The sequence below is a fragment of the Rhinolophus ferrumequinum genome, chromosome 13, assembly GCF_004115265.2.
Source record: "Rhinolophus ferrumequinum isolate MPI-CBG mRhiFer1 chromosome 13, mRhiFer1_v1.p, whole genome shotgun sequence".
NCBI classification, from domain to species: Eukaryota; Metazoa; Chordata; class Mammalia; order Chiroptera; family Rhinolophidae; genus Rhinolophus; species Rhinolophus ferrumequinum.
The window spans coordinates 37,520,600-37,536,284 of NC_046296.1; the positions used below are offsets into that span (position 1 = coordinate 37,520,600).

Here is a 15,685-nt window from a genome sequence, read left to right on the forward strand (position 1 = left end):
TTTTACACACCTTTCTACTATTAATTAATGCAGTTAATAAACCCAAAGTCTAAAAGGTGAATACACTACCTTGTCATACTGACAGACAATTACATTATCTGTGTCAAACAGGTCTGGCACATCCTGCTCACTGACATCATCTCCAGAATTTAAAGGGTCCTAAAGATGAAAGACAGTCACATTAAGAAATTTAATGATGCTTTGTATTTTTTAAAGACAGACATATGTAAATAAAGGAACTTGGAGAGACAGAATAGTAGTGTACTTAAAAGTCAAATAGCCTGAGTTTGAATCCCAACTTGGCCACTTAATAACTACCTACTTTTGGCAAAAATCCTTATATCTCAGTGTTCTCATCTGAAAAAAACGAGGATAGTAATAAGACCCACAGGGCAGTGAGAACGTCAAATAACATAAGGCAGGTATGACTTAATATAGTACCTGGAACATATGTAAAGCCAACCGTAAATGATACTTAATACTACTTATATGCTTCCTAATTACCATATTCCAAAGATTTTAGTGCTGTGTTAGGATTAGAGCAAATACAATATGCCTCTACCCTGACTACCTTCTTTACCTCCATTCCCATGCCCTAAACCTCCCACTCTCTATAGTTAAGACCAACAAATACAGTGGCTGATCATTAAATATTTAATTCCAGTTTAAATCAGAGTTTAAGATTAAAAGTTGAAATACTAGTGTACAAATAAGTCTCATTGTAAAAGACTAAAGACAGAGTTAATCTTAATTGTTATTCCTCTTGGTTCCAAAGTATATTAAAGTACAAATGTTAGAAACAAAGAAAGTTTCACCTCAAAAGTAATCCTTACCTCTTCCACAATTTCTATTTGAGGGTCTTCATTATCACTACTGTTGGCAGTTGAATCTCCATTTGATATACTGTCTGCTTCTTCTTCAAGTACCTTTAGGTCTCCTCCATCAATAATCCCCAGAAATTCATTCTCATCTACATCTCTTGTACTTCCTATTTCATCATTGGAAGATGTATCACCAGTTCCATCTATTTGAATTATCTCATTAATATCATCATCGGTTATCTGAATTCTTAAATCCATCTGAGAATTAGAATCCTAAAAAGAAAAAGAAATGCAGTAACTTCTCAAGTCAAACAATGTGTATAAAACATTGAATTACACAAAATATAAAATCACTTAAACATCTCATAAGTGGTCACTTAAAGTGTTTCTTTTCTGTAAGATGATATTCCCTAATTTTGAATTATAGAAGACCCCTAGTATTTCTATTAAACATAGGAATAATTTTTAAATTGTAAGTAAAGTAAACCCACTCACAGTCATACATAGACAGCAAATGAGTTCACTGCTTTCAGATAATATTTACCGGTGTTTATATACCTTAAATTTACATAGTACATACTAGGTTTTAACTATTCCATGAAGTGGAAAGGACAAGTGACATCATGCTCAATGGATAAATAAAAAAATATAATATAAAGGACTGTACTAACTAAACAAGCCAAATATAAAAGGACAAATATAAATCAAAATTGATATAACTGAAAAAAAAGAAACAAATCCAAATTTATAGTTGGAGATTTCAACATTCCTCTCTCAGTAATCAACAGAAAAAGTAGACTGATATTCAGTAGAAGAACTGAACAACACAATTAACCAACTTAACATAACTGGAATTTATAGAATACTCCACCCCAAAATAGCCAAATGCACATTCTTTTCAAGGGTACACAGAAGTTCACCAAGATGGACCATATTCTGGGCCATAGAACAAACCATAACAAATTTAACACACACAAAGTATGTTCTCCAACCACAAAGGAATTAAGCCAGAAATCAGTACCCGAAAGATCTGTGAGATGTAGCTCAAGCAATGCCTAGAAGGAAATTTATAGCTTTACATTATATTATAAAAGAAGCAAGTCTCGAATCAATAGCCTAAAATGCCATCTTAAGAAACTAGAAAGACCAAATTAAGCTCAAAGCAAACAAGAAATAAACATAAGGAAATAAATGAAATTGAGAACAGAAAAAAATAAAGTCAATTAGACTAAAAGTTCATTCTTTGAAATGATCGATAAAATTGATAAGCCTCTAGCCAGACTGACAAAGAAAAAGAGAGAGAAAAATACAGATAAACATTATTAGGAATTAAAATGCCATAAATCTTGAACATTACAAGGATAAGGAAATTGTCTTTTATTTGGGCTGGGTAGCTTATAAACAATAGAAAGTACTTCTCAGGGAGCTAAGGAAGTCCAAGATCAAAGTACGAGAAGATTTGCTATTTAGTGAGAACCCACTTTAAGGTTCAGAGATGGTGGCTTCTCACTATGTCCTCACACGGCAGAAGGGTTAGGGAGCTCTGTGGAGTCTCTTTTATAATGCAACTAATCCCATTCATGAGCTACTCACCTTCCACTCTCATGACCTAATCACCTCCCAAAGGTCTCACCTCCTAACTACCATCACCTTTGGGAGTTAGGATTTCAACATATGAATTCGGAGTAGGGGGGATGACATAAACATTCAGACTGATAAAAATCAATTTACAAAAATTAATTTTGTCTGTATAACAGCAGTAAACAATTGGAAATTGAAAAACAGCACTATTTAAAGCAGCCAGAGAAAAGAAATTCACCACATACAAGGGATCCGCAGTAAGATAACAAGCAGAAACTTTGAAGGCCATAAGGCAGTGAGATGATATATATATTTAAAGTGCTGAAAGAAAAGACTGTCAACTGAGAATTCTATATCTGGCAAAACCGTCCTTCAAAAATAATTGAGAAATTAAAGCTTTCCCAGATGAAAGCTGAAGGAATTAATTACCACTAGACCTACCCTATAAGACATACTAAAGGGAGTCCTTTAAGCTGAAATGAAAGAAAGCTAGAGAGTAACTTGAAGCTTTACAAAAAATATAAAGTTCTCTGGTAAAGGTAAATACATGGACAAATATAAAAACCAGTATTATCATAATTTTGGTATGTAACTCTACTTTTTATTCCTTTATGAGAGTTAAAATACAAAAAGCATAAAAACAATTATAATTATAAATCTATATTAAGGGGTACACAATATATAACATGTAATCTGGTACATCGACAACAAAGTGGGGACAGTGAAGCTGAAAAGGAGTAGAGTTTTAACATGAGATTGAAGTGGATTTGGTATCAGTTCAAAATATACTGTTATAACTTTAAGATGCTACTAGTAATCCCCCTGATAACCACAAAGAAAATATCTATAGAATATACACAAAAAGAAATAAGAAGGGAATCAAAATGTGTCACTACAAAAAAAAAAATCAACTACATACAAAGGAATGCAGTAAGGAAGGAAATGAAGGACAAAGAAACTAAAACACCCACAGAAACAAACAACAAAATGGCAAGAGTAAGTCCTTCCCTATCAGTAATTACTTTAAATGTAAATGGATTAAACTACCCAATCAAAAAACAGAAACTGGCAGAGTGGATTAAAAAAAAAAGAAAAGAAAAGAAAAGAAAAAACAGGTCCTAACTAAATGCTGTGTACAAGGAGACTCACTTGAGATCAAAGAACACATATAGATTGAAAGTAAAAGGATGGAAGAAGATATTCAATGCAAGTAGTAACCTAAAGAAAGTTGAAAGAGCTATACTACTATTAGACAAAATAGACTTTAAGTCAAATTCTGCTGTAAGAAACAAAGAAAAACATTATGTAATAAAAGAATCATTTCACCAAGAAGATATAACAATTACAAACATATGCACCAAATGCCACAACAAACTGGCAGAACTGAAGGGAGAAATCGCTCTACAATAACAGTAGAAAACTTCAATACCCCTCTTTGAAATATGAATATAACCACCAGACAGAATATCAATAAGGAAATAAAGAACTTAAACAATACTATAGACCAATTGGACCTAACAGACATATACAAAACATGCCATGCAACAATAGCAGTATCCACATTTTTCCAAAGAGCACACAGAACATTCTCCAGGATAGAACATATGTTAAGCCACAAAACAAATCTTAATATTTAAAAAGACTGAAATTATACAAAGTATCTTTTCTGATCCCAATGAAATATAACTAGACATTAATAGCAGAAGGAAAACTGGAAAACCCACAAGATGTGGAAATTACGTAACAGACTCTAAAAAAAAATCAATGGATCAAAGAAAAATTTTCTTTAAATCAAAAGAATCAAAATCTTTCATCAGAAGATCAAAATATCTTGAGATAAAACACAAAACCCAAAACTTATGGGATGTAGCAAAAGCAATGCTAGGAAAGAAATGTGGAGCTATAAAGTCTCACAAAAAAAAAAAAAAAGCTTCCAAGTTAATAATCTAAATTTACACCTTAAGGAACTATAAACAAAAAAGAACAAATAAAGCCTAAAGCTAGTAGGAGGAAGGAAATAATAGCAATTAAGTCAGAGATAAACAAAGTAAAGAAAAACGATAGAAAAAAACAAATAAAACCAAAAGTTGGTTCTTTGAAAAGATCAACAAAATTGATAAACCTTTGGATAGATTGATGAAGGAAAAAAAGAGAAGACTCAAATAACTAAAATCAGAAATGAAGAGACTGTACTACCAATTTTACAGAAATAACAATTATAAAAGAATACTATGATTATATGCCAACAAATTGGATAACCTAGATGAAATGAACAAATTCCTAAAAACACATAAGCTACTAAGACTGAATCATGAATAAATAGAAAATCTGAATAGACCTATAACCAGTAACGGGATTGAATTAGTAATCAAAAACATCTCAGCAAATAAATGCCCAGGACCAAATGGCTTCACTAGAGAATTCTACCAAACATTTAAAGAAGAATTAACACCACTCTTCAAAAAACGTCAACAAAATACTAACAGAATTCAATAGCACATTGAAAGGATAATACCATGACCAAGTGGAATTTATTCCTGAAATGCAAGGATGGTTTAACATATGAAAAATCAATGTAATACAACACATTAACAGAATGAAGGGGAAAAAACACATAATCACCTCAATTGACACAGAAAAGTATTTGACAAAATTCACATCCTTTCATGATAAAAAATTAAAATTTTAATTTAAACTTAAAAAAAAACAACACTCACAGTAGGATTATAAGGAAATTGCCTCAACATAATAAAAGCCACCTATGAGAAGCCCTCAACTAACAGCATATTCAAAACAGTGAAGAACTAAAAGTTTCCCTGAGATCAGAAACAAGGCAAAAATGCCCACTCTTGCCACTTCTATTCAACATAGAAAGTCCTGGCTAGGGCAAATAGGCAAGATTAAAGACATAAACGGCACCCAAATCAGAAAAAATGAAGTAAAATAATCTCCGTTTGCAGATGACATGGTCTTATATGTACAAAACCCTAAAGATTACACACACTCACACACACACATACACACACACACACAACTGTTGAACGAATTCAGCAAAGTTTCAGAATACAAAATATGCAAAAATCATTTGCATTTCTATACACTAACAACTAATAAACTGAAAATCATTTAAGATCAAATGAAATAAAATACTTAAGGATAACATCATCAAGGAGTCAAAAGACTTGTTTACTGAACACTACAAAACACTGTTGAAAGAAATTAAAGAAGACACAAATAAATGGGAAGACATTCTGTTCATGGATCAGAAGAGTTAACATTGTTAAGATGTCAATACTACCTAAAGCCATCTAACAGATTCAATGCAGCCCCTATCAAAATCCAAATTACATTTTTTATGTAAATAAAATAATCCACTTTAAAATTCATATGGAATCCCAAGGGACCCTAAAAAAACAAAATAATCTTGAAAAAGGAAACACAAATTACATTTTTATGCAAATAGAATAATCAAGTTGGAGGTCTCACATGACCTGATTTCAAAACTTACAACAAAACTACATGAGTCAAACAGTGTAGCAGACAACCGACCAATGGAATAGAAAGCCCAAAAACAAACCCTGAAATACACTGATTTTCAGCAAGAGTGACAAAACCATTCAATGTGGGGGAAAAACAGTCTTTCAACAAATGGTGGCAGGAAAACGGGGAATCTACATGCAAAATAATGAAATTGGACCCTTACTTTATACCATATACAAAAATTAACTCAAAATGTATTAATGATTTAAACATAAGAACTAAAACTGTAAGACTTAAAAAATATCACAGGGGAAAATCTTCATGACGTGGGATTTGGGAATGATTTCTTAGATATAACACCAAAAGCACATGCAAAAAAAAAAAAGTCAAATGGACTTCATCAAAATTAAAAACCTTTGTGCACCAAAGAACACTGTATCAATAGGGTGAAAGGCAACCCATAAAATAGGAGAAAATATTTGCAATTCATATATCTGATAAAGAATTAACATCCAGAATATATAAAGATCTCCTATAACCCAAAAAGAAAACAAACAACTTGATTTAGGAATGTGCAAGGGACTTGAATAGACATTCTCCAAAGAAGATATACAAATGGTCAATAAGCACGTGAAGATGTTCAATATCTCTAATCATTAGGGAACTGCAAATCAAAACCACAATTAGATATCACCTATCACCCATTAAATGGCAACTATCAAAGGGAGAAAAAAAAACAATAGAAAAGTAACAAGTGCTAGCGAGGATGTGGAGAGATTAGAACTGATGGTAGGAATGTAAAATGGTGCATCTGCTGTGGAAAACAGTATGGCAGTTCCTTAAGAAATTAAAAACAGAATCTCCATATGACCCAGCAATTCCATATCTGGCTATATACACCAAAAAATTGAAAGCCGAGACCAGGTACCTAGGAAATATTTGTACACCCAAGTTTATAGTAGCATTAGTCACAATCGCCAAAAGATATAAGTAAACCAAGTGTCCATGAATGGATAAACGAAATATGGTATATGTATATATATATATATATATATATATATATATATATATATATATATATATACACAATGGAATATTATTTAACCTTAAGGGAAATTGTGACACATGCTACAACATGGATAAACACTGAAGACATTATGCTAAGTGAAAAGGGACACAAAAAGACATACATTGATACCATGGTCAAATTCAGAGACGGAAAGTAGAATGATGGCTGCCAGGCACTGGGGTGAGGGAGGACTAGGGAATTATTGATTAATGGGTATGGAGTTTCAGTTGGGAAAATGAATATGTTCTGGAGATGGATGGTGGTGATAGTTGTACACAATGGGAATGCACTTACTGCCCCAACCTGTACAGTTAAAAATGGTTAAAATGGTAAATTTTTACCACAATAGAAAAAATAGGACAAAGTCAACAGTGCTAATAAACTGTCAACTATGTAATAAAACTGTGAGAGAGTGCTGGTAGCAAGAAAAATTGGCACACCTCTTTTGAAAAAATTCCAGCAATGTATTTCAAGAACCATGGAAACTTTTAGTTTTTTCTCAATAAGCCTACTTTTGAAAATGTATTTTTAAAAACAATGCAAATGAAGCTTAAAATACGAATAGTTGTTTATTACAGTGTTACTTTTAGAACTATTTATAATAGCACCAAACCATGAAATACTCAGATAAAAATATAGTAAAATATGTGCAATATCTGTATGTTGAGAACTACAAAACATTAATCAGAAAAGTCAAAGACCTAAATAAATTGGAAATGTGTGATATTCATGAATTAAAAGACTCCTTATTATGAAAATGTCCATTCTCCCCTTGCTGATCTATAAATCCAACACACTCCAAATCAGAGTCTTAGAGGCTTTTTTGTAAAAATTGAGACGCTCATTCTAACATTTGTATAGAAAAGCAAGACAATTAGAATAACCAAAATAACTTTGATAATAACAACGTTAAGAGACTCACACTCTCTGATGTCTAGACTTACCACAAAGCTACCATAATCAAGGAAGCATGATACTAGCGAAAAGAGAAGACACGAGAATTAATAAAACAGACTGAAAGTCCACAGATAAACCAACACACATAGGGCAAGTGATTTTCATTAAAGGTGAAGTGCTTTAGACACTCAATATGGTTTACACAACTCAATAGGGTAGTTTCAGCAAGTGATGCTATAACAATTGAACACCCTTATGCAGAAAAAAACAAACAAGCAAAAACCTTAAATCCTAACCTTGCACTACATACAAAAATTACCCCAAAATGGACCACAGTCTGAAATGTAAAATCTATAAAATTTTTGTAAGAAACTATGAGAAGATCTTTGCAACCTTTGGTTAGGTAACACACATGAAGCAAAGATCAAAAGGAAAAAAATAATAAATTAGTCTCCATCAAAAATCACAAACTTCTTCTCTCCAAAAGACAGTGCTAAACAGCAAGGATGTGAAGCAAGTACAAAACTTACACTTTGCTAGCAGAAATGCAAAATTCAACCACACACTGGTGGTGGAAATAGTCACTTTGGAAATGAGTTTGGTAGTTTCTTATAAGCATACAGGTACCAAATGACCTAGAAACCCACTCCTAGGTATTTACTCAAAAGAAAAGAAAATCTAAGTCCATGCCAAAAACAAACAAAAAAACCTGCTCATGAATGCTTTTAGGAGCCTTCTTCACAAATGCAAAAACTGGAAACCTAAGCGTCCAAATGGTGAATGGATAAACAAATGTGGTGCAATAGAATATACTGATATATCCAACAACATAGATGAATCTCAAACGTATTACACTACAGTGATATACGATATGATTCCATTTGTTCGTCTTCTGGAAAAGGCAAACCTATAACAAAAGAAAACAGATCAGTGAAGGGTCTGCCAGGGAGCGGAGGCGGAGAGAGAGTATCGACTACAAAGGGGAGTGAGGGACTTCGGAAAGTTCCTAGGATTATCTCACTCCAATATCCTCTTTCAAGGTGGTAATTTGATCAAAATACCCAGCACTTTTGTAGCAACATCCATAATTGATGCGATAGGACCATGAATGGAAAGATTTAAGTCTCATATGGCCAAACCTCCACTATACACATCATCAGCGACCTCCTCCAAGTCCAATTGTTATGAAGGGGTTTTACATCTCTCTCAAAAAAAAAGATGCCTCCCCAAGGATCAATCAAAGGCTTCAAGCATTGTCCTCTGAAAAGCCAGAAAAATGCAGCATGAAGGAGAATTTAACATTTTGCCTGCACTTTTTGACAAATGTCTTGGAAAAGACAATAATTCAATACCTTCACTCTAATGTATTTGAATTTCGTGGCAGCCGACAAGACTTCTTTTAGAATTATTGGCTGTGTTTTAGCATTAATGCACGCCATGTGCTGAAATAGATAGCAATGTTCTCCTCACTGAAGCAGCAAACCCACGTGTTGCGCAGCATCTCAGGAGCACATCAGCAGTGCAGAGAGCACCAAATTTTGCTAAGCAAAAGAACTTTTCATTATTACCAAGATGTCAATGTCCAGTTCTCAAAAACAGGTCTCACAACATAGGAATTTTTTTCATGGTGCCAATGTGCAAATAATGATCAAAATCAGATGCTGGCTGCTCTGAGAAGCACTCGTATTTTTTATCTTGTTGAATGTTAAAGGAAAGTCATGACTGATGCATCTATGAATTCCAGCTGAATATGAAAAAACGTCAACAGTTGCAATGACATCATCTGAGAGGCACTACTTCAGTTTTCTTTCTCTGCTCTAAAACAAACCAACTCAGTGAGTTCGAAGGTTCTCGGTTTCATCAAGGTCTCTTCAATTGCATATGGCTTCTATAGCTGGATAGTACAATGAACAAATGCAGAGGATGCTTCAAGATGAAGCTTTGTTTATCAAATCCCACTTCCAACCTTTCCAATTTAAGCTATGCTCTTAATGAAAGAACCATATTTTTCCAATGGCTGATAAGGCCTGACAGAAGTTCACACCCATATGTGGGGATCAATATAAATCAAGAGAAACCTAAGCTGTAACATACTTTTTTCCACATTTTCAAACTAAACTATGTGAAATTCAGTTGCCTAAAATCATAATGGCAAGACACATTTTTAATTCTTAACAGATTTAACCCAGGTATCTATCATAGCAGCAGCGAATACATATTACCTGACCACGTACAATAGCCTCCCATGTCACTCTACTCTTATTTGGCACGAAATATACATTATTTTGACAAATGCTAAAATTACTCCTTTAAATTGGCTTTTTTCCTATAAAGAGAAACATCAAATATCTGGTTTTTAAAATCTCTGATTTAGATATTAATTTAGGAGTGGTATATAGTGACTCAAAATATATTTGCCCAATTAACTGAATTCTGAATTCGAATAACTATATGATATATGATCTTTTAGAGGAACATCCGAATGGATTTGGAAGAAAAAAAACTCTCGAAGTTATATTCTCTCCCCTCACCCCATCTATTTTTCATTCATACATTGATTTTCAGCTAGATAAGTGATTCTTAACTTTAACAATACAATCACCTCAGAAAGCTCTTAAGCACTAATGAGTGGAATCCACCCCAGACCAATTAGATCCAAAACCCTTGGGTTAGACCTAAACGTTATTTTTTTTTAATCCCCCAATGATTCTAATATTTAACAAAGGTTGAGAAGTACTGAGCCAATAATCATAGATCCTGTTCTTTAAAAGCTTATATTCTAGTATACATGAATGTGTACATATTCTTAGGTGCTAGGTATACAAGGATTAATGTACTTCTCAATGCAAACAAGACATTTGGGTGTATCTTTTAAGTACATTATAACAGACACACGCTTACGGTGATATGATAACACAGAAGAGACACATTCAATCTAATAATGAAGGGGGAGGAGTAGGTAGAGAGGTGTTGAAGATTTCTGGAGGAAGTAATAAATGGATAAGTAGGAATTAACCAGAAGAAAGGATGGTGGGGGAAAAATCAAGGAACCAAGCAAAGAGGATAACAAAAGCAAAAAGAGAGGTAGGGAAAAAAGGCTAACACAGATTCATTTACAGTTTGGTGTTCCCAATAAAGTAGTAGGCATGAAACGAAGGAAGAGTAAATAAACTCTAGCTGAGAAAAAACATTGAGGTCCCGGCATGCGACATTGAGGAGCTTGAACTTGATCTTGAACTTGATCACTGAACTTGATGGACATTCAGTGACTTGTTAAGCAGGCTGCATTTGGAGTAAATCTCTGGTAGCCATTAGGACAGAGACAATAGCTAAGATGCACTGAACAGTTACCACATTGATTATCTCACGTAATCCTCCCACCCACACAACTCTGGGGTAGATACTTTATTTTACAAATCAGGAAACAGCAACGTGTCCAAGTTACAGGGATAAAGAAGGGATTCAAAAGAATTCTGGTCCTTGAAGCCTAAGCCTTTAACCTCTAGGATGGATGGACCGGGAGGAGTGGAGTGAGAAACAGCAAAGACTATAAGCTAATAAATTAGTTAGGAAACTATTATGTTATCCCAAGTGAGAGACAATTAGGGCAATGTCAGTAGGGATGAAGATGAGGGAACAGATTCCAGAAATATTTAGTCCTAAAAGTTATCAAAATCACATGATTCAGCCTTAAAAAGGTATGAAATTCTGACACATGCTACAACATTTAAGAACTTTAAAATATTATGCTAACTAAAACAAGCCAGTCGCAAAAGGACAAATATTGTATGATTCTGCTTAGAGGTATCTAGAATAGCCAAATTCATACAGACAGAAAGTAGAAGTTACCAGAGGCTGAATGGAGGTTATAATGGGGAGTTACTGTTTAGTGAGTACAGAATTTCAGTTTCAAATGATGAAAAAGTTCTGGAGATGGATAGTGGTGATGGTTACACACCAATGTGAATGTCCTTCATGCCACTGAACTATGCACCTAAAAATGGTTAAATGGTAAATTTTATGTCATATGTATTTTACCACATTTAAAAAATAATTTTTAAAAAGCACATGATATAAGGAGATTAAGGGGGGAAAGAACCAAAAGATGATTGCAGTCCTTAGCTTGGGACACCAGGTGGGCAGTGTTACCATGCAGCGTCTCTGATGAAGAACAATGAGTTATTGTGACATTCTGGTAGAAGTGTCTGAAAGGCAAACAGACACAAGAGGAAGTTCAGAGGAGTAATAGGGTGGAAAATATAGTGATCAATAGGTGGTAGTTAAAACCAAGATAAGGCATGAGGGTGGCCGGATGGCTCAGTTGGTTAGAGCGTGAGCTCTCAACAAGGTTGCCGGTTCAATTCCCCACCATGGGACGGTGGGCTATGCCCCCTGCAACTAAAGACTGAAAACAGTGACTGGACTTGGAGCTGAGCTGCGTCCTCCACAACTAGATTGAAGGACAACGACTTGGAGCTTATGGGCCCTGAAGAAACACACTGTTCCCCACTATTCCTCAATAAAATTTTTTAAAAAGATAAGGCATGAGACTGCCCAGGGAAAACATGAAGTAAGAAATGAGCTGAGGATAGACCCTTAGGAAACAGGAGGGACAGATAAAGAAGAGGAGCTTCTGAAGGAGATAAAAGGATGCAGTCAGAAAGGTAAATAATTAAAAGACAAGGCAGCAGAAATGACAATATTTGGAGTTGGGGCAATGAGGATGGCTGTGCAAGGCAGGCAAGAGATAAAAGGGAGTTAAGATACACTACCATACCCATTTATCTCCTAATCCTATTTTTTGGAGTTCTAATCAAGACCTGAGTTTCTAGTTCTCTATGGCATTATAAGATTTAGAAAACTAAATTCCTACACTGAGGAAAAACTTATTATAGTGACATACAGTTTAAAAGAGGAACACATCAAAAATTGTCAGGAATATATTTTACAAAACAGTAAGAATGTTAAATTTACATAGAAATTTAACATCTCTGGTAGTCTACACAGGAAAAGTAAGCAATTAGAGCTAATTGTAACTTGCTTTAAGCAATAAGAATTTCTGAAAAACTACTTATAAAAAAGAAAAGTGATTTATAATTTTTTTGAAAATTACATCAGCATAAACTTTACCAGATTACGAACTATTTTAAAGCTATCCTGCAGTAAGTTAATAAAAAATATTTTATAAATACTTTTGAATATTTGGATTTTTGTATTTTAAATATATTAACAGATCTATTTTAATACTAACCGACAAGTTGTATGAAAAGTTACCCAATATATCACATGCCCATAAGGCATTAATGGCACTACATTAAAGCTTACTGTGGTGATAGAAGCTAATAAAAACTCTACACATCATCTCCAATAATTCTAAAAATTATGAGGTTAGTTTTATGCCCAGTTTACAGAAGATAATTTCAGAGAGAAACATTATGTAGCTTGCTTATGAGTGAGGAATCTGGAAGTTGAACCTATTGTGGCTCCAAAGCTTAAGCTCTAAACCACTATCCCCTAAACAATCCTTGATACACCTCCCTTAACTAATCTATTTCCCCGTATCAGAACAAAGTACAAGTTGACATCTAATAAGTAACAGTAGAGTAAGTCCTTAAATTATCACACCAAAACTCTGCAAAGTTCATACAGAGTCCTGGAGAAAAATGCCTCTAAAAGTTGTCAGTAATGAAAACAAACACTTATTTTAAATTTAGTTATTTTATCTCAAAACCAAATGTTTCATAATTATGAGTTTAGCCTAGATTTCTTAAATTGTATATATTATGTGGAAAATATAACAAAAAAAATTCTAAACACATTTTAATCTTAGTATTTTATAACAAAACTAAACTAGAAACAGATGCTAAAAGATACAGAACGGGCTTCATCAAACATTTGAAACATTCTGAAATAGGTCAAATAGCTTCTGACAGACATTTTCTTTATTTGTTATCCCTCACTGTGCCCTCTTTCTCACTGTGCTTTCCTCTTCTACCTAGGAGAATGAAAAGGTGGCACTTAACTATCCATTGCTACAGATTTGTGCAGCAGTTCGAGAGGACCACTAAACCATTAGCTAGAGACACATACTTTTAATTATTTGTCATATGCCACTAAATATTGTATAAATGGAGTTAGCTGTAAACCACACTTTTTATTGTAAAAGGTAATATGAGTTGTTTTATTTATTTTACCACCCAAAATTCTCCATGAATCCTTCTGCCATCACAATGAATTCCTTGGAAATTAATAATTAAAACCTATTTTCAATATGGAAAGTTAATTAGATGTTATTTTTTACTGGTTTGAATTCCACGAGAACTTAAGTTAACTAGTGTTTTAGCAAACAGAGAGAAACAAAGTATCTACTAGAAGAGAATTCCTCATGTAGGAAAATTTTTCATATGAGAGTTTAGGAAAATTAGGTAGAACAAGAAAAAAAATACTTCGGATCTCTTGTATATTAAGTATGACAATGAATTAACTTCAAAGTATTCATTTAATCACTAGGATGGATTTTTGTGTCTTTTAAATTTTATCTGCAGACAAAACAATTCTCACAATGTAAAGGAGAGGTAAAAACGGATTACCTTAAAACAAATGTATTTTCTTCAAAAAATATTCTATTAATTGAAATTAAAAGTTTAGAAATACTGAGCATGAATACTCTAAAAACTGATTATTATAGTAAAAACAATTAAAAAAAACAATCTTTTAAAGGAAAAAACAAAACTATACTTCTGAGTAACCCTATAGCTTAAAAAACTCAGGATGTCTAATTATTGGCCACAGTTTATCCCCTAATACTCGTAAGTTAAACCTAAAACTACCTTCTCTGAGATAGGCAGGCTGCTGGGCTTCTCTGTATTTCTTGGCTGCTTTACAGAATCACATCCAAGCATTTTATTTCTAAGAGCACAAAGCTGGATATCAGACATGTGCTGGTGCTGAGCCCCTTGAGGGCCTGGGGAGAGGGGCCCACCATGCCGATTTGGAGTCAGGCTTGCTGGAACACAGAGCAAAGGCTCCACGTCAGCATCTGTTTGAAAGACCTGTGGAGGAAATACAACACCTGGAAGATGGATAGACTGAGAGCCCTCCGGCTGACTCAACAAAGCTTCAGGCATGATTTTATGCTCATTTCCAGGAGGTACAAGTATATCACTGGTGGCATTTTCTAAATGCTTCTTATCCACTGTCCCAGAATAAAGAACTGTGGGTTGTTGGAACACAGTCTCCATTCGCTGTGCTTTTTCAGTAGTTGCTTGAAGAGAACATGGGTTCAGTCGTGGAACATTGCTCTGTGTTATTGAAGGCTGCCCAAGCTGCTGAAATACTTGCTGAATTGGGTGATGAAGAATAGCTTCTCTTCCACAAGGCTGTGTCACCATAACTGGTACAGTGACTTTATAAAGGTGACCTTAGAAAAGAGAAATCAGAGAGAGAGAGAGAGAGAGAGAGAGAGAGAGAAATCAAACTAAGGAGAGAATCCTAATTTCCTTTCAAATAAAATCTTTAAATATGTTTTACTTTAACTCTAGCCTTTCCCGACTATTGTTAATACGGCACATTTTGAGATACATACACCAATATTAACTCCATTATCCTTTCCCGTTGTTTCATAAATTACAATGTTACCAACCCAAAGTGGGGTTTTAACAAACATAATCATGGAGAATATATTTCATACATTTAAAATATAAGATAAAACAATTTTAAGACAAGGATACCAAACAAGAACTTAATAATGTCAAAAGTTATCAAATTTATCCTCCCTCTCCCCCTTAAAATTCTACTGAAAAGATGAAATTTCTTTGTTGAACACTGAGTTAGATGC

The 15,685-nt window shown here is 33.9% G+C and overlaps 1 protein-coding gene across 1 annotated transcript in view; it reads right to left on the reverse strand.

Moving 5' to 3' along the window:
• The window catches only part of GTF2A1L (general transcription factor IIA subunit 1 like), a 34,729-nt gene that overhangs the window by 6,025 nt on the left and 13,019 nt on the right, over positions 1-15,685 (reverse strand). The window contains exons 6-8 of the mRNA XM_033124935.1: positions 14,679-15,268; positions 834-1,094; positions 70-159 (exon numbers count right to left, since the gene is read on the reverse strand). Coding sequence (XP_032980826.1) covers positions 70-159; positions 834-1,094; positions 14,679-15,268 — 941 coding nt within the window. The remainder of the gene's footprint in view (positions 1-69; positions 160-833; positions 1,095-14,678; positions 15,269-15,685) is intronic.